We start from the raw sequence: 27,978 nt of genomic DNA, 5'->3' as shown, positions 1-27,978 counted from the left end.
ATGAAATATGAATATGTATGGCTGAGTGAGGGAAAAAAAACCCCTTACTTTCTTAAGAGCCTGTTGGAAGTTGTAGTTCAATTCCGCCTTGGAGTCGTGGGTATGCCGGGATTTGTAGTTTCTCGGGCAGCAGTGCCCCTCGTTATTGCAACGTCCGCCGGGCGGCTTGAAAACTACTTTTCCCTTGATGCTTTTCGAAGACAACCGTCTTTCTCTCGCTGGTCGTGGTGGGAGTTTGAGAAGCGAAACGATCGAGCCGCGCCTCTCGGTCTGGAGAAGCGCTAGTCCGATGAAGAGCATAAGAGCTGGGCGCCTGCGTGATGAAGTAACTGAGCCAGTTGGCCGCTCCCTAGTTCTGGCGGTCCTGCTTTTGTCAAGGTATGTTTCCTCTCTGGGACAGGGGAGAGGAGTGAGGTCACCAACTCTCCTTCATGTTTTCGTTGATGGAGGTTTCACGCAGAGACACATTTGAGCGTGGGGACGCGTGACGGCAGCAACTGTACGAACCGGAGCACTGGTTTCACGAGGAGACCGCTTCCCACTCTTCTAGTCTGGGGGGATTTAACACAATCAGTTCCGGTGAGCCTGTATGCCTGTGGTTGTTGCTGATTCGAAGTCACCGGCGATGTAAGCAAAATTGATAGGCCTTCCCCGCTCCCCACCCAGGAGAGGGCGATGCAGGACAGACAATGCGGCGACCAGCAGAGGGGAAGAAGAACAATGAAAAGGAGGGAAGAGTTCGGTAAATGCGATCGCACATTCGTTACCGATGAGAATGTGGATTCTCTAATGCGAGAAATTGCTGATCTAAATATCGGGAATATCACCTGATTTGAACTTTGTTTTGGTAATGGGTGCAGAACATTAGCCTGTCTCCAGAACCTTTTGCAGTGATGTGTTCTTCCGTTTGCTGTATTGGTCAAATTGGTCAGGAGAATGGTTAAGTGGCATGTGTATATGAGTGCAAACAGTAAACATTAGAGCAAACAATTACAAGGGTGTCGGGGTACCCTGATGTTAACATGCTAGCTTCTAGTTGTCCTTGCTGTATGATGCTATGTGCTATAATTTAGTTTCAGAGGTGCTAAAATATAGCAACAAGCAATTAGTGTATCATCTCTGATGCTCTCTTTGATGTTAGTTCTTTCAACATTTGTAAGTGTTGGTAAGCCTACAAGACTTTGTGTACTGGAAATATCAGCAAAAGATAGGCCAGCAGTCCTCAGGACACTTACTGTGCAATATGTCAACATCTTTGATAAAAATGTTTAGAATTAAGTTTACCGGCACAACATATCTTCCATTTTTCCTGTTTTCTGTCTGTTTGCGAAGCTCCTTCTCAATTCATCGCAGATTTTTTTTTTTTTTTGGTAGTAATGAACTGTTTGGAAGAATAACTAGAGGTGAGATTTGTAGCATCTAAAAAGACTCTATATATGTTGCGGCATACACTTCCCTGTGCTACGGCATATTTGATCAAATGCATGAAGTTTTATCCTCAGTGGATATACAATGCCTATCCATATAGGGATATCGGCGGGGAGATGTGAGCCATGGGGCCAAATGGCCATGAAATAAATACAAGATGCAAAGTCTGTGAAGTTTCTTAACAACTCAGTGTAGAGAGGTTCATCATAGTAGCAGTTAGGTTAAATACACTTATCCTAGCTCTGCTCTATTATTTTAAAACCTGCAGTGGAAGGAAAAGGTAGCGTCTTGGTTCAGAAGCAAATTTATGGATGAAGGAATTTCTCATTGGAATCTTCAGTTCCCTTATTGAAGGATGATAGCAGCAAAATATCTTGGGAAGTTGAAATATTCTCTCATTTGTTTCTGATGTCATTTTTAAAGTTATATTTCTATCAACATTATTTGTTTGTTTAATTTGCATAAGCTCTGGAGAATCTTTGGTGAATGAGCCAATGTGGCCTTCTAGGCTGGCTTATCTAGCCTTCAAGGCCCCAACTGAAGCAGAGTCATTCAAGGGATAGCGGGGAGATGAATCTCTGTTGGATAACCCCAGCCACCAAATTTCAATTCCCCTCTCTTGACATAAAGACTGACTTGATTGTGATGCATGGACACTATTGGCAGGTTTTAACATGTATCATGTTGTGGGATGATCCAGTGAATGGGGCCTCTGATCGTATTGCTAATGTTGTTAAATCCTGTAATAATGTTGTCCCAATGGATATGACTATCCAGGATGTGTTGTAGAATGGATGAAACATTACCTGGGATCTGGGAGATCAGGTGTGCATTTTTGTCACTTTCTTGAACCTATTCTGTGGTAGATTATTCCCAAGTAATAGTCCAACATTGTCATGTGTTTTTACATGTCAGATTTTATTGTTTGGGAAATGAGTCCTTCAGGTATGAGTGCCAGTCTGAGGAACTACATGGAACAAAGGTGGATATATCATGAGACTTAGTTATAAGACATAGACCACAATTTATGCAGAGTGGAAACTAAATGTATGTATACTTGCTCAGTGCTCATTGAGGTGCTCAGAGATGGTTTCTGAACTGACCAAAGAAAATATGCTTGCAATAAGAAAATATCTTCTTTTTAGATGAACAGAATGAAGATTGATGAGGAAGAATATTGGCATAGTTCTAAATGTAAAGCCTTTACTTTTGATGATGAAGATGATGAGCTCTCTCAGGTACATTTCCTTGTCTGAGCCAGCTGATGAAGGACTGTACAATATTCCTTTGTCTGAAATATTCAGGAAAGGAGATATCTGCACATGGCACAGTCCTTTTGAATGTATGGCAATTAAAACTTGAATTGGGAAATTGTTGTAGTATTATTCCTAGAGCTTAAACACACTGGGTTAAATGTATGTTCTTCACATGGTATCTATTATAGAATTGGAATCCTTAATCTTTTCATTCTTTCATTGTTACCAGAACATGTTTCTAGCCCTTTTGGTTGTAAAGAGATAGTTGGAAGTAGGTTTACTTTGTGGGAGTCAGAACTTCTGTGCTGTGCAAAAGTACTTGTCCCTTTTAGATTCTACTAATCTAAAGATCTCTTTTGCCTTCTTTAATGCCATTTATTTAACTGCTCTTTGCCAGTTGATTTTATTACATATAACAATAGGGCTTCTTCTCCAATTTGTCACAACAGCAACAAAAGAGTCTTAGAAAGAAAAGAGTTGAACAAGGCACTCAGATCTGTCCATCATGTCTGCAATCTATGATAACAGTTTTTAGGTTCTTTGCACTGAACTGCAAATAAGTCTATTTGATTACTGCATAAGACTCTATATCTACAAAGACATTTCTCTAAGCAAAGGTATAAGAAATCTTTTCCTGGGACTGGCATACAGTACATACTGTGGAGCTCCACATATGGGAACACTTCAGTACTTCCCATCCAGACAAGCAAGAGACACAGTCTGAAACTGTATTTCCATAAATTGTGTTCCTTAGCTTCAAGTAAGTCAAGAGATAACTAGAGAAAGTTTGCTCAGCCTTGTAAACATTGTCCCACCTGCTAAATCCTTTTTGTTGGGTGATTCCAACAATTTTATTAATACCCTGCAAATATGGCCTATCTTTACCAAACAGGATTTCAAAGATTATGAACAAAGAAGATCATGGAACAGGATTGCAGGGTATATTTTATTTCAAATGTGCCATGAATTTGGTCAGTAGCTTTCTTCTCTAATTTGCATCTAGCTGCTGGGATTTCTCTGCCTTTTACTTTTGTATAGTTTTCTTCTGTACCTCTGGCTAACAAAAGATGTGTCTTTGAAGTATTTCAGTTTGCACATGAGTTCAGAATGCATCTGTTCCTGGAGTGCATGACACTTAGATAAGAAACAGAATGTACACTCTGAACAGAACGGAGCTTGCCTTTATTCTAACTTCAGTTTTGTTCATAGCTGAAGGAGTCTAAACGAACAGTGAACAGCCTCCGGGATATCGTGGATGATGATGATGAACTGGAGAAGTTCAGCTGGAGTGGGGAGCCTGTGGGCAGTAAGTGAAGGGGTTATTTAGACAAGCAAAAATGTAACAAATTGTATAGATACTTTAATTGGTACAGAATAGAACAGCTAGGCTGCTAACTAGGACTGGCAGGCAAGATCTTTATCATTTTCACGGCTTACTGATTGAAGTCCTGACATGATTTAAGATGTTAAGTTGTATAAAGCCCTAAACGGTTTAGGACCAGTTCAGGATATCTGAAGGAATGTCAGCTTCCATATACACCTGCTAGCACCTTCAAAACATCTGTTGGAGGCCTTCTCCAGGAGCCCTTGTTGAAAGAGGCTACAAGAGTGCCTACTAGGGGAAGGGACGTGTGCTTGGGACTGACTCTTTATCCTTTTTTGGGCCAGGCCAAAACCTTTGCATTGGCCCAGGATTTTAATGATTAGAATAATTTTATTACCTGTTCATATATTGTTGGTTGTTATTTTATTCAAGTGCTGTTGTGGATTTTGCTGGCTTTCCTACTGTCATTTTACTCCTTATGTAAGCTGTCTAGAGATCCTGTTTGTATATAGGATGGGATGTAAATGTTTTAAATAAAGAAATATGTTTATCCAAAGTGTTTCCAATGATATTGCACAACCAACAACATGTCTCCCTGCTCTAGAATGTATCAGATTTTACACTTGCAAAGATATTGTACCCAGATAGCTTTTTCTCTCTCCATAGGCATTTCCTGGTCAATTAAAGAAACCGCCTCTATCAGCAGCAGTTCCTTTGAGGGAAGAGACTTGGGTCAGCCAAAGAGCACTTCTTCCTATGCAGCATTTCCAAAGCAAGCCTCATCTTACTCACTAAGCAGCTTTTTTAAAGGTACAGGGATCTCAGTTTACTAAAAGGATTCACTCTTCTCCATAGCTTCCTACCACCTTTGTGTCTGACAAAAGCTCAGAGGTGAGCAGACATTATGCTTGTGGGATCTACTTTTGTTTTACTGGAACTCCAAATCCCATCTACCAACAAAGGGCAAAATGGTGGTTTGGGGATGGAGCTAATGACCTATTGCATTCCATAAACTGGGGTAGGCAATTGGTAAACCTCCAGATGATTTAGCATAAAGCTTCCATTATCCTTCACCATTGGCTAGGGTTGGTGGGAGTTTTAGACCAAAACAGCCGGAGAGCCACAAGTTACCCACCCTGCTGTAAACCATACATTGGTGTAGCCTGCATATAGGATTACAAATCTGCATCAGAGTTACTATGTTATCAAGGATTTGAATACAACATTTTAACTAAAACTGACTGGCAAAAATGCACAAAGACCTGGGCAAAAACAATTAATATTCACGTTCCATAGGGAAAGAAGGAATACTGAGACTGATAAGCTATTAGCGCAAGACCAGCCTTTGCAGACAAATCTCTTATTTGCTTAACAATTTGGCTCATCAAACCTTTGCTGATTTACTGAAACAGCATTTCCTGGTCTATATACTACTTACATCAGCTAATATGTGTAGAGACTTCTGTTTGTCTAGAGAACCTTCTGAGCTTGAGCACCTTTCAGAATCTTTGCATGACTCCTGTTTATTTTGCCTGGTTGGATGATATGTTTTTAATAATTTTTGTTGTGAATGGAATCTGTATGTATGTCCATGCATGCATCTGTGCACACATGCACTACCTTGATTTTAAACTATAATGACTCTTTTTAGGCACTAAGAGTACAATAGAGTAAACTTAGTTCAAATTTGTTTTCACCACTAATTTTACAACCTGATGGTAGTGTCACATAGAATGATCATGCACCTGTAAACAAATTGCAACACTCTGTTGTCACCAAGACAATAAAGTTAACATTCAGCCTTTGAAGGCAGTGTATAGTTTGCAAAACTTCTTGTAGACATTTGAGGAGAAAACTCTCCAAGTTTGTTCTAGTTGCTTCCTAGTCCTGTTGCAACATCACCTGCAGCTTGTTGAAAGAGAGGAAGTACCTGCAGGAACTCAAATTCCACATTTCCTAGGTTGGTAAACTGCCCTCCGGGATTAAATGGTGGGCATGGCAAATTGTAAGTACTATCTATGCAGTGATCTGGAAAAGTTTCAGATGCATTCCTTCAGTGCATCTGATCCTCACAAGCCGCACACAGCAACTCTGTACAAGCTACTCTGTTGCCTACATGTGGCAAGTGGATGGTATGGTGTGTGTGTGTTTGTTTGTTTGTTTAATTTTTATACCACCCAATAACTGAAGCTTTCTGGGCAGTTTACAACCATTCCTAAAACAGAATTCAGTAAAACCACAAAAATTCCTAAATAGAAAAAACATTTGAAACAGCTAAAGGAACATAAGTTATAGAGTAGACATGTAAAACACCTGAGACAAGTGTTCCTTTCAAGCCATTAAATATATCCTTGGATACCTTTAAATGCCTTGGCATGGAGGGCCATCTCAATCTGGCACCAAAAGGATGACAAGGAAAACTCAGGATCTTCAGTAGGAAGATGATTCCACAGTTTGGGGACTACTAGGAAAAGGCCTTCCACATTGTTGCTACTTACAGGCCTCCCTTGGAGCTTGCATTTGGAGGAAGGCCCTGGATGTTCACTATAATGCCTATATAGATTGGGTTTAGGAGAGGCACTCCATCAAGTATTGTGGTCCCAAGCTGTGTAAGGATTTATAGGTTAAAACCAGCACCCTGGATTGGGTCTGGAAGCATATTGGCAGCCAAAGCAAGCAGGCCAGACCATCTGTGCTCAGCTGGTAGGCTAGCTATTGCATTTTGCATAAACTTCAGCTTCTGGAAAGTCTTCAAGGGCAGCCCTATTTAAGAGTGCATTGCAGCAACCTGATTGAAAGAACTACAGGTCACCTGAAGCTGGAAACACCCGGGGCATACAATCCCTCCCCCTTTGTTCCTTCATAGCTTTTTTCTAGATACTGCTGAAGTGCAAGAACTTTCTTGACAGAGGTACTCCCCAAAAGCTGAGATCTTGAGTTCATTTTATTTTGGAGGTTCATTTAAATGGGAGACTGTTGACAAGAGAGCAGGTACAGCATAGGTACTGACAGGGTTTTTTTTTTTTTTTTTGAAACCCTTTTAAAGGTAAAAGGGAGTTGATTCTCTTAAAAAGGGCAAGAGTTTCACATGGGCTAATGACTTACATCTGCCTGCCCCAACCTGGACCTTTAGAAATTTTGGATTTCAGCTCCCATCAGCCCTACTAGCATAGTCAATCATCAGGAATTCTCAGAGTTGGAGACCAAAACATCTAGACAGCACTATGCTGGGGAAGACTGCCTGGCATCATCAAATGGATATTCAGATAATCTGAATGCTGCTTGGGCTTTTTGGCTTTTAGGGGCTTCCAGGAGAAAAAAACATCTTTCTCTCAACTTCTCTTACTTGCTCTTTTCTTTCAGGAAGAAACAAACATGGGAGTTTTCAGTCACTTTCAGATGGTAAGAACATCACTTTAAGGGTGGGACTGTTTCTTGTAAAGGATTGTGGAAATGGATACCAACCTCACCTTGGTAGTCTGCAGTCTGTTACATGTCTACTCAGCAATAAGCCAATTGGGTATATATTTGAGCATCCTTTCAGGCAGCAAAATGTCTTAGGTCAGCATTCTTTATTTACTCCTTGAAACTGGCAGTGCTAGAATCCTTTTGGTCTCCAGAAAGGAGGTGGTACATTGTACATGTTTGCTTGTTTGTTCTGCCAGGTCACTGCTGCTTCTGTGCTGCTTCTTCAAGAGGATGATCTAATGTATGGTTCTGACTGGTGATTAGTGTTCTTTTACTGCAATTTTTTAATTCTGGTGCTAGTTCCACTGATTATGAGCTATCTGGTGGATCAAAATATCCCCAGAAAGTAAGATAGAAACATCTCTAATAAATAGATATGTTGTCTTTTTTCTTCAGCTCTTACAGACACTGGATTTAAAAACTATGCCCCAGAACTACGCAGACCAAAAGCAGAATATAAGGTAGATATATTTTGGGAAACTCAGATTAAGGTTAAAGTTATGGGATGAAGGAATTTGGAGTTGGACAATCAAAGTCTGTTCTGACTGTGGATGTTCATTGGAAAATCCAACACATCTTCTCCAAAGACTATTTGCTGGATGTGTATTGCAAAATATACTGAAGTGGCTGCATTCATTAATCATTGGCAATGAGAGCAAGGCTGCAATCCTTTACTCACTATAGTGGGACTTACTTCCAACTAAGCATGTGTAGGATCAGGCCGTTAGTTTCAAGAATACACCAAGAGGCTGACAGTAGCATCCTGTACATGTTTACTGTAAATAAGTACTGCTCTTTTCAAAGAGACTGTTTCTGCACATAAGTGGATGGAAGAGAAAGGAGGAGAAATGTGCTCCTGAATGGTCACTTTTTCTGTAAACACTGTATCGCTTTTGACCAAATGGATGCATTCACATACAGTAGTAAGCCAGAATTCTGGAAATTTGGTACTGCCCAGAGCAGCCAGGAGATTTGCACACCAGATTTGGCCCATGGCCTTGTGTAATTTCCCTCTAGCTTTTAAGGCCTATGCAAGTATGTGCTGTGCACCTCCTGTAAGTTTGTGGCTGTTCATTTGCTAAGCATCCTTCATCCAGGTAAACATATGTCTCCTTCCCTTTCTCAGGCTGTGGCTGCTATGTTCCTTGGCAGGGCAGTCTTGTGTGTATCCCCATATATTACTAGTTGCACTGACCCAGAAGTCATCCAGTGTGGCACAAGCCATATCTGTTCTCCTTTTCACTGGGCTCCCAGTTACCTCAGCCATCATTTGAAGGGGATGGGGCATGTGCCATGGACTAGACCTTTTAAAACCCTTCAAGTGTTAACAGCATCTCTTCACTTTTTTTAAACATTCCAGGACTACAGTAATGAATGGAGCCCAAAAGATACAGTGAGACGGCTGCGAAGAGGAAAGGTAGGAATCTTCTGAAACAGTTAACATTTGTATATGTGGGTGTACCACTTACTGCCCCCGTACAGCCATAGTGGTGATACAGTTGCTGATTGCTTTCTCTGCTTCAAAGGAGGTTGTGATTTCCTTGCCTTGAAACTGGGAGTGAGGTCCTAGACATGTCATGTGTTGTGGGTAATTATAACAGATACCAGATTCTGATCCACAACTGCAACTTGCCTCGAGTGATGGGGTAATACATTGTTATACTGTTAGGGTTAGAGCCAGGAGCTTGATAATGGGTCCATAGTTCTAGTTTCAGGCTCTTGATACTCTCCATGGGTAGATGAAGAGGAGAATGAATTATTTTTGGATGAACATAGAGGTGATACACAATCTGATCTCAGCTGCTTTAAAACAGGTTTGAGCAGATGGGAAATATCCTTGCTGGTAATACACATGCATACACTTCATTTGCTCTCAGGAGGCTTTTTAAAATGTGATCCTTGCTAGATGCAGGGTGTTACTCCACTTTAGAGGGAAGGTCAACTCTATGAACATATACCAACCATTAGCACATCAGTTATTACTTAGTTGATCAGCTACATAAAAAAATAGAACCATACCAGCAGTTGCTCTGGATATTAAGCTCTGCTTTGCTATTGGAATGTTGCAGTTGGGTCAGAATGACTTGGAGACTTTTCCTGAAAGCTCCTGGAAAGAGGATTCAGAATGCAGAATTCACAATGAGCAAACTCATGAGCATGGCATCACATGGCACAATATCTCAGTGGCTCCTGTTCTTTAATTGTGACAAAGCTAGCGTCAGGAGCTGCATTCCCTCCTCCTTCCTTTTGAGCAACAGACAGTTCATTGGCAAAAAACTCTTTAGTTCTGACATATAGCCAGCAAACTAATAGTCAACAAAGGAAGAGTCTCTGGGCTTGCACAGAGTAGTTTGTTGAACGCAAACTAGAAACTTTCCAAGAAGCCTCCTTTTAACTAACCCTGGGTTCCACCCTTCTAGGATGCCCCTCTGAAGAAGGGCCAGCCTCCTAGATCTGTGCAAGCCCTTCTGCTGGCTAACCTTTCTCTCCCAGTGCCTCATCATGGGGTCAGAGATCAGACCAGGCTTCTCTTGTTCCCCTACCATGCCCCCTCCCAGAACATCCAAACCCTGCGAGTTCCCAAGGTCTGCCTGAATGCCTAGGGAAGGAGAGAGAAACTCTCCTTCCACTACCATCTCTGTGTCCATAGACCTTGTTTTAGTGCTACCCTGGCCCTGGAAAATGTACCACGAATAACTGCCTCTTTTATTCCCAACAACTGTATTAGGGCAGTTCTGCACATACTCACACACAGCTCTGCTCTTCTTCCAAGCAGACCAAGACCAGAGGCTTCCCACTATATGGTATATCAAAGCTGGCCAGGAGGCATACAATGTATGCTACTCAATTGGTCTGTTCATTTGATCTGCTAATAGATGACAGGGCAGGTCATATAACATCCATCCCCTTCTGGCTCTGCCTGTTTAGCACTATCTCCTCACCCATCCCAAGATGGTCCGGTTCTTACCAACTTCTTGGCTTATCTCTGAACCTGCTGGCCTTGGCATTTCAGCCCAGAATTCTGAGCCCACCTCTTCTTCAAGTTGTGATTCATTCCTGAGGTAACCTTGAAATGCGGCATTTGGGAAGTAGAAGAACAGAGCCTGCTATCACCCTGATAACAAAGGCTTAGCACTTGAATTGCATTGAGAGGGAGGTGCTTTTATAGATGGCTAACCATCTGTGAATGCGTTCTGTGGGTACATGAATCAAGCAGACCTCTTTTTAAGCATTCTACCTGAAATCTCTAAGTCTACCTGGAATCTCCAGTACGGTCCCATGAGCATTGGTCTTTGTGTTTGCCAAGCCCCCCATCTTGCCTGATTTTTATTTTAGGTCCTAAAATTTGAAAAATATTTTAAATCAGGATGCCAGCCAGCTGCAAAGCACTGTCTTCCAGCACCATTCTTATTTGAGTTTATGGCTTTGTGTTTTGGCACTTAAACATTCTGCCCTGTACTTAGCTAGGCTCTTGGGCAAGTTACCTTTTCTTTAGTCTCATCAGCTGCCTTCTGGGAAATGAGTATTTTTTGACTCATTGTTTGACTCAGTTAAAACATGGCATCCATTTGGTGAGAGTGCTCACAACACTTTAACATTCCAAATGTGCCCACTGCTGCCATAAAATTGGGTAACCTGGTACACTGAATCCTTTCATGAATGTTATTCCATTCTAGGTCTGCTCACTGGAGAGGTTTCGCTCTTTGCAGGACAAATTATTGCTGCTGGATGAAGCTGTTGCAGCGCATGATGGGAATGTTATTACAGCTGTGAGTCCTGTTGCGATCATAGTTAAGGGCAGAGAGGGTGGCTGCAACTCCATCTGCTGTCATTAACCTCTGATTCTGTGACCAGTTGTACTGGAATGTGGCTCCCTTAATATTCCATTTTCCATGGGTTTTGTGGTCTATGGAATGGAAGGCTTCTGGAAGGAGGATTTGACTTTTTGATGCCAGTCTCACTGAGCCCTGCAAGTGTCAGAGCGCATTTTAATTCACAGAAATTTGGAATATACCTGTTAATGATAAGCTGACATGTGGGATTAAGGTGAAAAAAGAGTTGCTATATAAGAATGACTTTATTGATATATAGGGTTTGTTTATTGAACATGTATTAATAAAAGGGAAGGGTATTAAACCTTTGATTCAATGCAGTTTTGGATGGAAGGGGGTATTCCTGAAAGAGCAGAAATTTAGAAGAAGTAAGGAAGAAGAAAGAAATGAAGGAATAAATATTATACAGCCATGATTCCAGTGGAGGGTTGCACTAGTGTTATATGTGTATTTTTATATGGCATATTTTATATTGGTTTTGGTATTTTGTATAGTTTAAATATATAATAAAATTATTATTTAAATGGACAGGTGGTGGCACTGGATACTTTGGTTCTGCATTAACTATGGCATTCACTGCAGAGACCAGTGATCTTTGTCCTTTGAATGGGATGTGCAAAGATCAAACCAGGGAGCCAGGGCCCTATTCACTGTGGAATGTGTGAAGGGCCCCCATACCACTTGGAAGAGCTTCTTTTCTGCCTTGACCGTTACACAATAGGCAGAATTAGGCATTCACTTCAAGTATTATGCCATTTGGGCTCTAACCAAGGTCTAGCCTGTTTTGATGACTGTAGCTCCCCAGTGAACAGAACGGCCTCTACAGCTGGAGAGGGGACTCGGGTATGATTGAGTCTATGGCCCTCCACATCTCACTGCTTCATAGTGAGATTAGGGCCATGGCTGTGTCACCATCTCTTTCCACGGGGAAACCCCGAAGAGTTTTCCGAAATTGATTGGATTTCATCAGTCTTGTGGGGTGAACAATCTGAATGGGACCTCCACCCATGCGGGAAAAACATAATATTATGAATTCAAACCTGACATGCCAATGGGATTACTTGGATTCCACCCTCCCAGTATTCAGACCACTCATCTTGTGATTTGGTCCGAAGACCAAATCAAAGGTATGCCCTGCTTCATGTGTTGGGTGATGATGAACTGAGAAAGCCCTATGGATATATGGAAGCCATGAAATCCAGAACTAGAGCTCCAAAAACAGCCTCAACATGGAAATTTAAATCACTCAGAACCACTGCCAAGAGCTCCTCAAACACTTCACTTGAAAACATCTCTGCTAGCTTGGTCAAGGAAGATGCTGGGAAGCAGGCTGGATGATACACCAGCTGCATCCCCAATCCCTTTGTTGCTCAACAGTAGGGGCGACCACTCAAGGCTTGCTCCAGGGCAGAGTGGTTTCCTGTTGACAACAAGATGGTTCTTTCTATTCTTCTTTTATTCTGCTGTGTCTGTCATCTTTTCCAGCCTCTCTAATGCATTTTTTCTTCTATCTGGTTGCTTTTTCACCTCTAAGGGTACAATCCTGTACAAGTTTAGACAGAAAATAATCCTGCAACTCCCAACAAGCTACAGCCAGTGTGACTGGAAGTTGTAGGCCTTTTCTCTGTCTAAACATGCATAGGATTGTGTTCTTAGTCACTCAATGTGCCATGCTGCTGAGTTCTTAGGAGGCTGTTTTGAAGTCACTGTTCCCCCCTGGTATTTCTAAAGGTATTCTGGAAGGGCGGGAGATGAAGAACATCTGCAAAACTTTGGGGTAGTTGGAATCTACTGATACCTCTTGTGTTTGGATAATGTGGCTTTGGACTACCACGACACAAGCATGGGGATGATCTAACCCTTCCTCAACTTCCCTGCACTCTCCCAAAGTCTGGCTTGGATCGTGTAGCATTTCCAAAGAACTCTCCATCTTTCTCATGAGCCCAGCCACCTCCTTTTTGTTAAGTTGCAAATTGTCTTCCCAGACTATTGCCTGTTCAAGAGCGTATGTACTCCCATGCTCTATTTCTCCAAACAGAACTAGCCCACTACTAAATAGGACAGCAGAATGATTGGTATAAAATACAAGTGATGCTGGAGTGGTTTCCAGATGCTTCTGGAATCCTTGTGCTCCCTTAATATTTTTTTCTGATGTTGTCACAAGAACTTGTCAAAGAATGCGCAGCTCAGCTGAAGATCTTGTTTGTTTTATTGCAGATTCTAATATTTCTGAAGAGGACCTTGAAAAAAGGTATGCACAGCTTAGAAATTACAAAATCCACAAGCATCTGTACAACATTCTATTTCTTTTCTTATTCCTCTCTTCTTCACATAGGTCAAGCTAAGGCAGAACCTCTGTAACTTCCATGGGGTCAGAATAGACAGCTTGACAACCTTTCAAGCCTATTAAACGGTTCACTTTTCCTTCTGAGTAGCAACGTTTTGCTAATCCTGCTTTTAGTGGGAGCAATGAAATATCTCCTGTCCCTATGGGCTGGATGGTGGAGCTTTGCTTGGGGTGGAAAGGAAAACCACTTTGGTGTAGCAAATGGCAATAGCTGCTTTTGTTTAACCATGGGATTTGGAATAGATATGAAAGTGAAGCTGTCACCCGTCACTAACACAATTGAATTCAGTAGGGACAATGGCCAAGTCTTGTGCTTAGGAAGAAGAAAGCAAATGCGTAGTTGCAAGATGGGAGACAGGTTCAACAATACCTTGAAGTTGTTGTGGATCACAAGCTGAATATGAGCAACAATGTGATGTGGCTGGAGGAGCACAAATTGCCTAGTATCTGCTCTGTGCAGGAATTATTCATGCCTGACCTGGCCAGTGAAGCATGTCATGTCAGGCCTTGTGTTTTGTTTTTTCACCCAGAGATCCTTTTCAGAGAGCTGGAGCTGCGGCAAGTGGCTTTGTGCCATTTGATCCATTTTCTTAAGGAGACTGGGGACCAAAAGCTCCTTCTGGACCTGTTGAAGTAAGAGCTCACAGATAATATCTTCCATATCAAATGCTGAACCAGAAGTGCTGAGTGGGTCTAATGCTTGTTCTTCCTTTGCAGGTTCCTGGACAGGACAGAGGAGGTTGCAGTGAGTATCACGTGTGCCTCACTGTTCTCTTGGGAGTGACAAGGGGATTCTGAGAATCTGCATGCAACCCACTCGATATTTTCCCTCTGCTCAGTGAACTAAATTACTAAATTGAGCTAGCCTGGACTGACATAATATTTTGTTTCTATCCACGATAAGCCCATTCTTGATGTCTGTTTCTTCCCTCTCCAGCTAACACAGTACCGTCAACACCTGACTATCCAGGATGCTGAGAAACGAAAAGAGTTCCTCAAAGGTTGCATTGGGTAAGTGTAGGAATGCAGGTCTATATTTCTCTCAACAGCAGGAGTAAGTAACATGTGACCCTCCCGATATTTCAACCTACAACTCCCACTGTCTTTCACCATTGGCTGTGGTGGGTAGAGCTGACGGAGTTGGAGGCTGAAACATTTGGGATGCCATCGTATGGCCACTAAATGCTATCTTAACAGCTGTGAGAGACTTCCGATTCTCAGCTCCATCCTTGGTAACTCACTCCAAGATTGGACCTAGGATTCTCAAATGGGGTGTGATTATTCTCCCTGGAATCTGGCCCTCTTCTATCTATTGAATTTTGTCTTGTGGTCACCTCTCACTTAGGAAGCCAGCCATCTGTGAGGAAGTCTGCAAAGGCTCATAGAAGTCTACCTGCACAACTAGTACCCTTCTTGTGCAACACACACAGCACAGACAAAGGCTGCAAGTCACGTGCATGGAAGAGGGACACTGCTTGCACAGCGCCCATGCAGGTTCAGCTACTGGTGGGCACCCATGCAAAGCCTCAGCGTGCTTGCCAGGAAACTGAACTCACGGCGACAAGAAAGCGTGCCAGAGTCCAGGAGACCGAGACCAGGGCACCAGATGGATTCCCACCCCCAAAATGGATCCCTTGCACATCCCTGCTCCGAGCTGGAGCACCCTCCCTCCAGCCTCACAATTGGTGTTGGAAAACGATGACAGCGGAGGCTTCGAGGTCAGGGGTGGGCTTGGAGGAGTGGAGGCAGCTCCACCGGCATACCTGCCATCCTGGCGGTGCCTCGGCCTTCCTTCCTTGTGCTCCAGAAATTGGCGAAGTCCTTTGCAGGCCAGGAGAAGTGCGGGGGTGACCTTTCCCTCTGTGCTGCTTCTACCTGCCATAGGTCGCCTCTAATCCTCCAAGTTTGGATAGTTACTGGCAGCCATACTGGATTGCAGCCTTGGAGTCCCACAAGTTGTCCACTGCAATCTATAGTGTGAATTGAGCTCAGCCTTTTATGGGAGGCAGAAGAGATTCCCTCACATAAATTGGGAAAGGGAGGACAACAAAGAAGGGGCTTTCACTTTAGCAGGGGAAGAACACTTGAGGGGGATAAAAATATGCATGGTATGAAGAAAGTAGAGGGAGAGTTTTCCTCTTGTTCTCATAAGGCTAGAACCCATGGTCATCTTGTGAAGGACAGATAAAAAGAAGTACGTAACACAGAGCATTCCTGAACTATGGAAGTCATTACCACAATAATGCATGGGAATTGGTGTGGGCATCTTTGCCAAATGAAACATAGAAACAGTGAGTCAGAAGGGTCCTCCCAGGCCATCTAGTCTGACCCCCCAGCTCCAGCTGGGTCATGAAGTGCTGCTTTCAATAAATGTAGGCTATTCTGTTTCTGAGGCATGAGACCCTTCCACAAAATATAGAAAAATGGGAAGTGACCTGCACAGGGAATTTTATTTTAGGTTTTATTTAGAATATGAATTTCTCACCTTTCAGTTATATATATTAAAATAGCAAGTCTACTTATAAAAAGTCATAAAACAAATAAAAAAGAAAGCAGCATAGGAAAGAGTCAAAAAAAGTCATAAAACAAAACAAATAAAAGAGGAAAGCAGTAATAAAAATTGAAGGAGCTATCGAACAACCTCTTTGCTATATATTCTAGTGCTGAAAACCTGATGCCAAGTGAACCTCTTTGTGGGTGGGGAGAAGTGGCAATGGTTTTAGTTTTAGACCATTCAGGTGGCAAAAGGGATGTATTATTCCTAGAAGTAAAGATGAATGTGGGAAGTGGCTCCTTCACCTTTACTAACTGAGGGAACTAGAAAGGGATCACAGAGGGTGAGACACACGTAGTAGGAAATCTCTCCATTGGGCACACTTCTGTGTAAATCTGCCTAGAGAGGAATCTAAGAGTGAAGAAAGACTGTTCTCCAATCTAGGTTATCCTTTTCATCGGAGGATGCTGCTCATGTTCAAGATCATTATACACTTCTAGAGAGGCAGATCATAATTGAGGTAAGAGGTCTTTGGCTACTGGTGACTTAAGAGTTCTCCTAATCCTCTGGACTCATTGTAATACCTAAGCTGGATTGGCTTGAGCAAATAAACCTTGTATTGTCCCTTCTTAACTGTTCCCCGATAGTTTCCAGTGGTTTTGAACTCCAGCTCCCATCTGCCCCAGCCAGCATGGCCAATGGTTTGGAATTCTGACCTCTGGTCTGGCTTCTGTGGCAGATAGAAGCTGTAGTTCAGAACATCTGGATGGCATCAGGTGTGGGAGGCTTTCTGCCATTCAAATCCACCACGATAGATTTGGAGCGACTGCTTATCCTTCAAGTCCTGCTGATGCTTTGCAGCCCTGCATCCAGTTAGAAGACTGTTTGTGTACAGCAGCTTATGGATCTTCTAACGAAATATGGCAGGGCTACAACCTGAAGTTGCTGTTGATATGCCAAGGGAGACTCATTTGGTTCCACCACTGATTATCTTCAGCTGATAGGCAGCCTTTTTCCTGATGAACTGACTGGTTATGACCAATGCATGTTTGCTCAAATTGTTTTAACTTGTGTTATCTTACCTGCCTTGTTTAATGTTTTGGATAGTTTATATTTACTCAGTGTTTTGTTGGTTTTGGTTGCCTAGAGCACATTTGGTAGAAAGGCAGGATACAATTTAAGTAGCAAATATTATTACATTTGTATCCTACCTTTTCTTCCAGTACCTCAAGGTGGAATACAGAGGGTTGTTAATTATTTTCACCCTTCACAAAAACCCAGTGAGGTAGTTTTGGCTGAGAGATAATGACTGCATCAAGGCCCTTCAAGCTGAAACCCTCTCCACACTTACCTCAAAGAAAGCCACAGTGAACTTCTAAGAAAACCAACCTTCCTTCCTCCCCATTATATTTCTGTACCACCCAACAGCCAAACACACATAGGTTTGAGGGCTTGGTCTGCTTCATGAGTTGACTTGGAATTTAATCATGCTTTTCCTTGATGCATTAATACATAATTTTACAAATTAATCCATCTTCGTTTTAATTCAGCAAGTTCTTTGCTCTGGTTTCCCTCTTCCCCAACAGGCAAATGACAAGCATTTAGAGTCAGCTGGACAGACTGAGTTATTTCGGAAATACCCTCGCAAGGCCTCCATCCTCAACATGCCACTGGTCACCACACTCTTCTACTCCTGCTTCTACCATTACACGGAGTCTGAGGTGAGGGTAACAGCAGGAAGGGGGGCCCTTGGAATTAGTCACTCATACCTGCTCCAGTGTCAAACAAAGGGAGGAGAAAGGGTTGGGGTGAACACTGAAGTAGCTGGTGATCTCCAGACAGGTAACTTGTTCCTCAAATACTGTAGGATTACTGAAAAAAGGTAACACTGGGCCCATTTGCCTTTTTGATTGATGTGTTCTATTCAACCCACTTGCACAGTACTATTATTATTATTGCATTACATTTTACATTACATAATGGAAAATTTTTATTACATAGAATTGAAAAGAGAAGGAGAATTATTTAAACCACCTTGAGTTTCTTGGAAGGAAAAAGGGCAGGATATAAATAAATTTATATCTCACCTTCTTCCTCCTGCTTACAACATCTTCCTCCTCTCCGTTTTGTCTTCACAGCAACAACCTTGTGAAATAGGTTAGGCTGAGAGTCAGTGACTGACCCAGAGTCACCTAATGACCTTTCTGGCTGAGCCCAACAATCTTATCACCATGCTATCCTGACTCTCAACTGCCTAGGTATTAAAAATTGGATTTTTTAAAAAATAATGTATTAGGAACTAAAATTACAGGCTTCAGCCAACCATATCCGGTTGTGAGGGTCATTTTAAAAATGTTGTATAACTCATGCAATATTTCATTATCTAGTTGTTGTGGTTTGTCAGATATGCTTAATTGTATAATTTTGATGTGAGTTATATGTGTGTGTATTATGTTAAACATAACTATATAAGCTTGTAAACCAAGAGAAGTTGAGGCAATTTTTGAATACTTGGCAAATCTGTGAGGAAACAATATTTTGAGAGCATAGAATGCACATGTGGAACGTGACCATGAGGACCAAAGCAGAGCTTAAGGTGGTCAGAGAAATGTCCATTTCTTGTTATAACCATTATCAGTTGAGGTGTGATCTTGTTTGGCCCACTGTCTTTTTCTCTTCCTTTCACCCTGCCTCTTCTTCACACTAAGCTTGTCCTGTTTCTCCTTTCTAGGGCACATTCAGCAGTCCAGCAAACTTGAAGAAAACTTTTAAGGTAATGAACCTGATCTTACATTTCAGCATGGCTCCTAGTCTCTCCAGCTGACCCTTTTAGGCTGGCTGAATGGGTTGATGTCAGACATTTATGTGCACGTGGTAATTCAAAGGTGGGCTGGCTTCAGTTTTGCTAACTCTCATTACTATTTTTTAGTACTACAAGCTATAACCCAGTAATATTTTAAATTTAAAGCAGGGGTGTATTTCAGATATATATTTATGCAGCAACCACAAACTTGAGAGTGACACCCATGCCACAAATCTGATGGCACATTGACCAAAAAAATGGTGGCTTGTTGCCAAATTACAGCAGCAGAGCATTATGGAGACCCAAAGGGGCCACACTGTTTTCAAGCTATACTTCTGGGTATGCACAGTGGTTTGCTACCAGAATTTGTCAGTCAAATGCAGATTTTTTTGCTGCTCTGACACCTGATTTTAGTGGTGCAGTAGCAAGAGTTCAGCCCCTGGGAAATCGGATGGGTGGACAGCCCAAAGTTGCCCATCCCTGCTATATACTTAAAAGCTCTTGAGGCACTGATAATCTGGGTTAAGAGATCCAGACTATGTGCACATGCTTAAGAAAACAAGGAAAGCCTTGCGGGAACACACCAAGGTCAGATTTCTTTACCACAATGAAATTTCCTTACAAGAATCCTAGCAACCAGCAGGGTCATTGGCATCAGGTCATTTTCTGTTCATAGATCACAAATATTCCTCTTCCAGTCCCTTTTCCAGCATTTCTATTTCTCTGCCTTGCAGATTTCAGACAAACAGTATGCGCTGACAGCTTTGGCTGCTCGTGCCAAGCTCCGAGCTTGGCATGATGTGGATGCTCTGTTTACCACCAAGGTGAGTCAAGGTGGCTTGCTCAGAGCTTGGACAAAACCTTGGGCCTTCATCAGCTCAACAGCATTCATGAATCCTATTTGGCCTAAAGCTTATCTGTGCTGGTGTTCAGCTTCCTTCACAATTTACCTGCCCTTATGCAACACATTGGAGGTTAACTTCTTTGTAGGAAGGAAGAAGTCTGTTTCATTCTTTCCCTTTGAGGACCCAGCACACTCTGAATACAGACATGGGGATCTGCTGGGAAGTTACCCAGACAAGCTCTTTCAAGGAAGGGCAGCATCTTCAGCCAAAGGAAGGCCATTTCTGTCTTTTGGCACCATAGGTAGAAGACATCCTTTGCTTTATTTGTATGTTTTTTACAGCACAGTTTCCCCTCTCTTTCTTCTCTGGGATGACCCTATCACAAGGTCTGATGGTAATTTGTTTTGGTCCTGTTCTTTCAGAACTGGCTAGGCTACACCAAAAAGAAAGCCCCCATTGGTTTCCATCGGGTGGTGGAGATTTTGCAGCGGAACAATGCCCCAGTGCAGGTGAGTAAGCAAGCTGCGCTGTTATAAATGCTAGCAGACCGTCTGCTGAATTGTTCTACTAGACAGCAATTATTTAACTTCATAGTGTTAGTGTCTTCACCCCTCCCAAGAACTGTGTGGCTGAACTGTTTATTGTACACCCATGAGGAGAGGAAGTGCACTAACCATGCCCCCCTCCAATACCCTGTGCGTGTAGAGGGTAACTTCCTGGAGGGGAGAGCCTCCTCTGTCCGTGTGGGATGTCCATGTGACTTGGAAGTGGACAGAGCCCTGGTGGAGCTGTCTCAGATCGGATCCAACAACTGAAGGGTGCCGGGTCCAGGAAGAGAACCTTTGTGATGAGACTGGCAGTCCTTTGTGGGCTCTTATAACGAGAGCAGCATACAAGCCCAGTGAAGCACTGCTGATCACGATTCATAGAAAGCAAGTGCGGAGTTGGCTTGACTGGCATTGCTGGGGAAGGAAAGAAAGCCTTCAGTGCTTTTTCCTGATTAAGAGGAAACCCTGACATGACCCATGGTGGGAAAGGGCTACAGTTATGAAGGGTGACATAAGGAAAATTCACATGCAGTGCTCTTAATTCCAAATAAAAAGAGGCTAGGGAATCTCTGTAAGTCTCCAGGACTTTCAGGAGAGTAAAGACCTGCTTGGCCAAACCCCAAGATGAGGAGGGATATGAGGAAATAGATCATGTGAACCACAATATTGGAGTTGGAAGGGGCCATGAAGACTATCGGGTCCAACCCCCTGCTGTTGCAGGTCACCAATTTATACCTATATGGCTGTCTGGTTTCTTTTTGAGAGAATCATCAAACACCCTGCCTTGTATCACCTTCCTGCAGATCATCAGGGAAAGACTCCAAAACTGGGATGTCAGGCATGTGTGGCAGCATCAGTGTTGATCCTAAGAGTATGGGATTCACTGTGAGACTTGGTAGCAATACTGGAATGGCAGGTTCCAGCACACAAGTCATTTTTTTCCTCTTCAGCACCAACGCTTAGTGTTTTTAGGCAACTTTTGGTCTTAGAAGCCCATAAGCCCTCAGGGGTCTTGGAGAATGTGAAAGGAAATAAGAGTGCAGGTGGAGGAAGAAATGTCAAGAAGGATAAACATGAAGACAAATGTAGAAGAATATCTTCAGCAAAAATGAAAGAACAAATTCCCAGTGAGGCTGCTACAGGGCCCACTGAAAGAACTGAGAAAATAGGTGGAAATGTGCTTGCTGGGCATATGCTTTGGGATGTGGGGGATGAATTCCCACCAAAACTCAGTCTGTTTGTGCAGGCACAGAGCCTATCTGCATGATGCACAGAGACCCTGAAGAAGAACCTTAGTTATAAATAAGCAGACTATTTTCTACTACAGCGCCAAATTGCATGGGGAAGGGTTTCCAAGGAAACAGCTGGCTCTCCCCTTCAGAAAGTCATCCACCTTGTGCAGAAGGTGATAGAAATGGTGATGGGGGGCACAGCTAGCACTTCCCCCCTTTTTTCATGTTTTGTGTACATGAATGGGGTTTTAGGGCATGTGGGAAGCTAGAGGGAACAATTTGTTCTGGTTGTATTTGGCCTTCGAGGTCCAAGATGGAATTCTTGATCTGACACTCTTTGGTTAACTAACTTTACTTAACACATGGGATTTTGGATTGCTGGATTTACCATTTCTTTTGGACTATTATATAAATAAATGCACCTACAGACAAAACACTTGAGCAAAAGGAGGTCAGTTTTGGTGGAGGGCAGCAGATGCAGAGAAATGTGCTTTACAGAAAAACTAAGGGAGAGGGCAAAGAGTTCATAGGCCATGGAGAGCTCTGATCTGTTATTCCACCCTGTCTTCCTCATACAGGTTCTACAGGAGTACCTGCGTCTAGTGGAAGATGTTGAAACCCGGTTGAATCTTGCCATGAAGTACAAGTGCCATGATGTGGTTATAGAAGTGAGTCCCTTCCATTTGATGAAGATGGGGGTGCTCTTTCTCTTGGTTTGTCTTAGCTGCTCTGTCATTGGAACAGTAAATGGTGGCCAGAGATCCTGTATCTAAACCCATCAGTCTCTTACTCCAGTCACCTGGATTTTCAGTTCCCCTGATGATCGGAGTCCTTTCAATGGGTCTTGAGTCACTTTGAGCCAAGATGGCAGAGAGGTGAATGGTGGGTTATTAACCCAAGAGTGCCCAGCTAAGTGCTCTTCTAAAAAGTAACAGCATGTGCGGACAGGAGTCTCCTGCTGCCCTGTATTCCTGATCACCACTTAAATAGTTTCTTGGGGCAATTGTGTGCTGAGGGATCCCAGAGCAGGCTGCTGAAAGAACTTGATTGCTTCCTCAGCAGGTCACTTCCAGCCACGGCTGGTGCTTCTTTCAGCTGGAAGACAGCCATGGCTGCCACTGCAAAATCATGCTTGCTCATTCCTAAGAATTTCAGCCTTCTGTTTCCCCTCATTTCTCTTAAGTTCTTGAGGGCTGAATGAGTCTGTGTTGTTGAACTTCTGTAACTAAAAAACCCTCAAACACCCAGAAGAAAAAAAGACTATACAACTTGGTGAAAATATTCAGTGAATTCAATAGATATAAGACACAAATGAAATCAGGAGGCATTTTATTTCAGGCAATCTCATCATGCAAGGTCAGTTACCAAGTAGAGGGGAAGGAAGAAGGTGAATTGTGGGATACTGGTGTCTAGTTAAAATCTTGGGAGTTCCTTCACGAGATCTGTAAAAAACAAAAATGCATTTTGCCTTAGTCACTGACCTCTGCAGGACTCAATTTTAGTCTTGCATCCCTTACTTACCAGGTATTAACCATGTCTTTTGATTAAATCTTTCGACACTGGCATTAAAATGTGCTTAAAAATCAAAGATAGAGTTCTTGGAAATTTGTCAGAGGTGCTGGATACTGTGCTAGAATTAAAATAAGTCAGTGGAAGCCCCAGGGTAGAGGTGCAGGCCACAGTGTTGTAGGACTTGGCATCTTCTAATGTTTTCTGCTACTTTTTACACTTTGGCCACTCTTTGTCTAAAGCAGCCATCTCCAGCCTGGCACCTTCAGACATGTTGGATTACAGCAGATGTGTTAGACTACAGCTCCCAACATCACCTAGACAGCATGTATGAGGATGATGGGAGCTATGGTACAACACATCTGGAGGGTGGCAGTTTGGGGGAGGCTGGCCTGAAAAGCCCAGAAATCAACTATACAACATCAGAATAGTTGGTTGAAATTAGACCTTGATAGCCAGAATTTAGACCTTAACTTCTGGGTATCAAAGATCAACCAAACAGAAAAGAGATGTGAATGCTGTGCATAAGCTTTTGCTGTCCATTTCTTCGGATGCATGAAGTATTAACCTCTGATTGGCAGATTTATATACACATAGTGCTGCTAGAGCTATGAACAGGGTAGTTTGAAGGAAATGAAATGGAGGAAGTACAGACAGTAACTGGGTTCATCTGACATGGAAGCCATGTCATCCATCCTACTCTTGTGTGGGGATTGTCATGGCATGAGAACTTGGCAAACATGGGTTATGCAAGGGTAAAAGAACTATCTAAAGCAGTCCATGGGTTATGTGAGGCTTGTTAATACTTACAGCACCCATGCTTGCTGGATTTGCATGACATAACTCCCACCCACCCGAGTGGTAGTTGCTGTTCAAAATAGTTCCTGCACCCATGTCACAGTCTCACCATTAAATATCATGTCATGTAGACAGGTCCAATGATAGCAGTCATTCACAAAACCTTGTTAGGTGGCAATGCAGATACAGGCATGGTTGCATTAGAGAGCTGAAATTGTGAGATTCAGGTCTATGATAAAGTTGGTTGATATAATTTAGTTGGTGCCTCCTTTTTTTTTGTTTAGACATACAGAGACATGAAGGACCGTCTCCAGCTGATGGCATATAGATGTAAGGTTGAGCGGGGTTCTTCACCAGAGGAGAAGATTGATAGCATCATCAACAACCCAGTAAGAAAAAACAATGTGTATACAATTTGTCAAGACAGAGGGGGGAATTGGAGGTACAGAGCTTTTGAAAAATATTGTCTCTGGAGTGTTGAACAATTCTGTCTTTCAGAGGTCTGCATATCCAGTTAAGCAACAACCAATGGTAAAAAGGGTTCCTCTTTTTCCAAGGAGAGGTTATTGTGGCACCCACTAAAAGTCTTAGTGCAGGAGCTGGCAAAGTTTGCCACCTGTTAGGCTTCGTTTGTTTACTACAACCCAGAGATCCTTTTGTAGAAAACACTTAGATTTTTGTTAAAGTTGTAAGCCCAGATTTTTTTCCCAACTATCAAAAATAAACAGAATTCAGTCTTTCTACACAATAATCCACTCCCAACCCTTCTTCATTTGAGCAGGAGATAAGAAGGAAATTACTTTGTTGTTGCTTCTATTGCTAAATGAATGGAAATCAGAGACTATTTGCTGATCTGCTGCAAATCACCCAGTGATCTACCTACTCCTATTTCAATGCCTTCCATTTCATTTTCTGTTGGCCAGTCTGTTGAAACCCTTAACTGCTGCTGAGGGTCAGGTACTGCACCGTTACATCCATGTCGTGCTGTCTACTCTTCCTTCCTTCCAGCAATATGTTCTGTCAGGTGCCAGATGACATCTGGTTGCAGAATGAAAGTTTGAAGGCTTACAGATGAGCAGAACTGCTAGTGAAAGGAACAGTTAACTGTCTTTCTGTAGCCCTTGTCATCACTTTCTCCATTCACTTTCCCACTCAAGGGGGGGTTCATCAAACTGCTTTTGCACCCTTCCCCCAATATGGTGATCCCAGGGGACACTGCAGGAGTACCAGGATGTCCACCGAGCTGCAGCAAGTCATTTCGTGGTTTAGTGGTGGCCACGTCAGGGCATTCCAAAGGGCTCTTTGTTTTTTTACATGACCACAGCTTATTTTCTGGTCTGGCTTTGGACAACACAGTAAACCATGGTGGGTTTATTAAATCCTACCTACAAGCCAAAGCTACCTAGGTTGCTTTATAAACCACCCAGGTTGATATAGAATAGACTCAAATTACAGGAAGCCAGGTTCCATTTGAACATCTGGATGAACTTCGTGACTGTAGAGCAATACAACAATGGAACCAATTACCTAGGGAGGTTGTGGGTTCTTCTACACTGGAGGCATTCAAGAGGCAGCTGGACAGCCATTTGGGAGGGATGATTTAATTTGGAGTCCTCCACTGATCAGGGGGTTGGACCTGATGGTCCTCTAGTCCCTCCAACTCTACTGTTCTATGTTTCTGTGAATCAATGTGTTGTGCAAACCTGGTCAACATTTTAGAAGGGGCTGACATGAAAGAACAAGGATTTGCTGATGCCTTCATCTTACTAGGCATTTGCTTTTGAGTCAGTTGAGAGGAACTGGCTTTTGTCTCTTTTCCTTCTGCCTTTGAAATTCAAATTCTACCTCTCAAGATTCAATTTCATTTCCAGCTTTCAGTGTGATAATAGTTCACAACAACAATATGAAACAAAGCTGAAACTGTGCAAGACTAGGTTTTCTGGCCTACCACATGCACAAACTTTCTTTCAAAATCAGCCTTCCCTACTCTGGCACTATCCTGATGGGCTAGACCACTGCTCCCACCATCTCCATCCAGCCTGACCAAGCTGGTTGCAGGTAATTGGAGTTGCTGCCAGGTTGGGGAAGGTTACCATAAACCTTTCTACCAGCAGCTTAAATACTGATCCCCATCATACAGATGGAAGTGGAACTGACTGCCTACTTATAGGCAATGCTTCATGTAAGTTCATTGCTTACAATTATCTACCCTATATCTCAGCCAGGTTGTGGGACCAAAACAGGATATGTAACATCCTTTTAATTAATCTGGTGTAGACATTCACTCAAGTTCACTGACTTGGTTTAGGGTTGTCCACTTTCAATGGATTGCCACTTAGTTTTACTGAATGAAAAATCTAATCATCTATTCTAGTTAATAGTTTATTTTTAAAAATCTTAGTTATGCTCTCTTGAGGTGTTTGAAGGTTTCTGTCCTCATCTGTTTCAATGTTGTTCTCCAAGATAGCCTGAAGATATGATTGTATTTGATAGCAGCCATATCCCATTCTGCTTTCTTTTAGCAAATACGGTGGAAAAATTGAGGGCTTGTCACTCATCTCAGAAGCAGCCTGAGTTTGCCATTGGCACAGTGAAGGCAGAGAAGAAAACTGCCAAGCTCGGCTCTGCATCAGCTTTCAGCCACTGCCTTGTTAGTCTGTTGTCAGCTGGCACTGCCTCTGGATCCTGCGACAGGAACAGACGTCTGGGCACTGACGTGAGCCAAAAGAGATGTCCAGCCAATGGAACACAGTGCTGACAAGCTGACGTCTCTGCTCTCTCTTCTCAGCTTGACCATATGATGAAGAGGACATCATTGTATGGGTGAGAGCAGATGAGCAGCCAGTGCTGCTGCTTCTTGGAGACTATTTACCTACTCATTTGAAAGGATCAAGAGAACTGCGTACAATGAAGAATCTGCCTGTATAGGATTTGCTTCCAATCCGTCCACGTGTCTCATCTAGGCCTAAATGCTGGGACAGTGGCTGTCTCAATAGGATTAGAACTCTGGCCTGGACAGCATTTTTACCTCCAGTGCAAATTAAACAAGAGAACTGTAATGCTTATTTAAACTGGGCTAAGTTGTGAAAAGATGCCTGTGGGACAGACTTCCCTGACCTGGTTCATCCAGGTGTGTTGAACTACAATCCCCTTAATCCCTCAGACAGCAGAAATGGTTGAGGGATTGTGGTGATCCAATACATCTGGAGGGTACTAGGCTGAAGAAGGCTGTTTTAAGAGATAAACACACTCCAGTCAGAACTGGAAAACAACCCCAGGTGGAGGCTCTCAAGACTGCTCCTGTGCTTATTGGACAACTGAAATCACATGTTCCCTCAACAAGGGCTAATAAAGCTATATTGTCCCTTAGCACTTGTGTGCTTCAAGGTGTGCAGCAAGCCAGATCTCTCTAGGCTTTGCTTTTGTTAATGGGACTCCTCTGCTCTCCTTATCTTTCATTTTCCTTCCCTGTAAATAAAGCTATGTGCCTCCCTCTGTGTGGCTCAATTGTTTCCTTGTTCCTCTGTACATTTGCCTTATAAGTTTTTTCAAGAGCAGAATCAGGGTCATATCCTCCAAGGACTATAAGAATGATGAGGAATAGCTTTCTAAGATGAGGGGAGGATTAAAGAAACTGACTTTCTGTGGGTCTTTGAGAAGACTATCTCACAGGGCATCCTGTACTTACTGGTTCATGCTGGGGTTGGACTGGGCCAGGGGTTCTGTCGGTTTATTGTAAGAGGTGTGGTCAGGTTTGGCTGGTTATTATATGTTTTTAGAGGCAGAGGCTTTTGCAAGTGGGCTCTATTTTTATTACACAACATCCGAGTTTTATTAGTTTTTACTTGTTGGTTTTAAATTGTTATGGGAGTTCCTGGGGAGTGGGTGGGTGCCCCCATTTGGGGTGGTTATGGGCAAGGGAAGATATGACTGGGGGTCTAACATGTCATTACAGAAGAAGGAGGGACAGATGGCTAATATCTGTCCTCTCTTCTGGTTTCTCCTCCAACCGGAAGGTTCCTGGCTGTAATATCAACTGGCCCTCAGGCTTGGTGGTGCCGCTGTTGAATATCAAGTCGGTCCAAAACAAAAC

General features: G+C 42.8%; 1 protein-coding gene across 1 annotated transcript; it reads left to right on the top strand.

The window, feature by feature from the left end:
* The first annotated feature begins 212 nt into the window (after window positions 1-212).
* On the top strand, window positions 213-27,380 carry VIPAS39 (VPS33B interacting protein, apical-basolateral polarity regulator, spe-39 homolog). The gene is made up of 20 exons (XM_044436145.1): window positions 213-378; window positions 2,574-2,666; window positions 3,894-3,990; window positions 4,675-4,818; window positions 7,372-7,410; window positions 7,873-7,937; window positions 8,837-8,893; window positions 11,154-11,246; window positions 13,527-13,560; window positions 14,187-14,289; window positions 14,374-14,401; window positions 14,594-14,667; window positions 16,595-16,670; window positions 17,737-17,871; window positions 18,882-18,923; window positions 19,688-19,777; window positions 20,221-20,307; window positions 22,157-22,246; window positions 24,170-24,274; window positions 26,408-27,380. The coding sequence occupies exons 2-20, from the start codon at window positions 2,574-2,576 to the stop codon at window positions 26,426-26,428; spliced, it is 1,473 nt and encodes a 490-aa protein (XP_044292080.1). The 5' UTR covers window positions 213-378; the 3' UTR covers window positions 26,429-27,380.
* The last annotated feature ends 598 nt before the right edge of the window (window positions 27,381-27,978 follow it).

Source organism: Varanus komodoensis, unplaced genomic scaffold, assembly GCF_004798865.1.
Source record: "Varanus komodoensis strain SLA01 unplaced genomic scaffold, ASM479886v1 scaffold3, whole genome shotgun sequence".
Taxonomy (NCBI): domain Eukaryota; kingdom Metazoa; phylum Chordata; class Lepidosauria; order Squamata; family Varanidae; genus Varanus; species Varanus komodoensis.
Note: the sequence above shows the minus strand (reverse complement) of the source record. Positions and strands in the feature narration are given on the sequence as shown.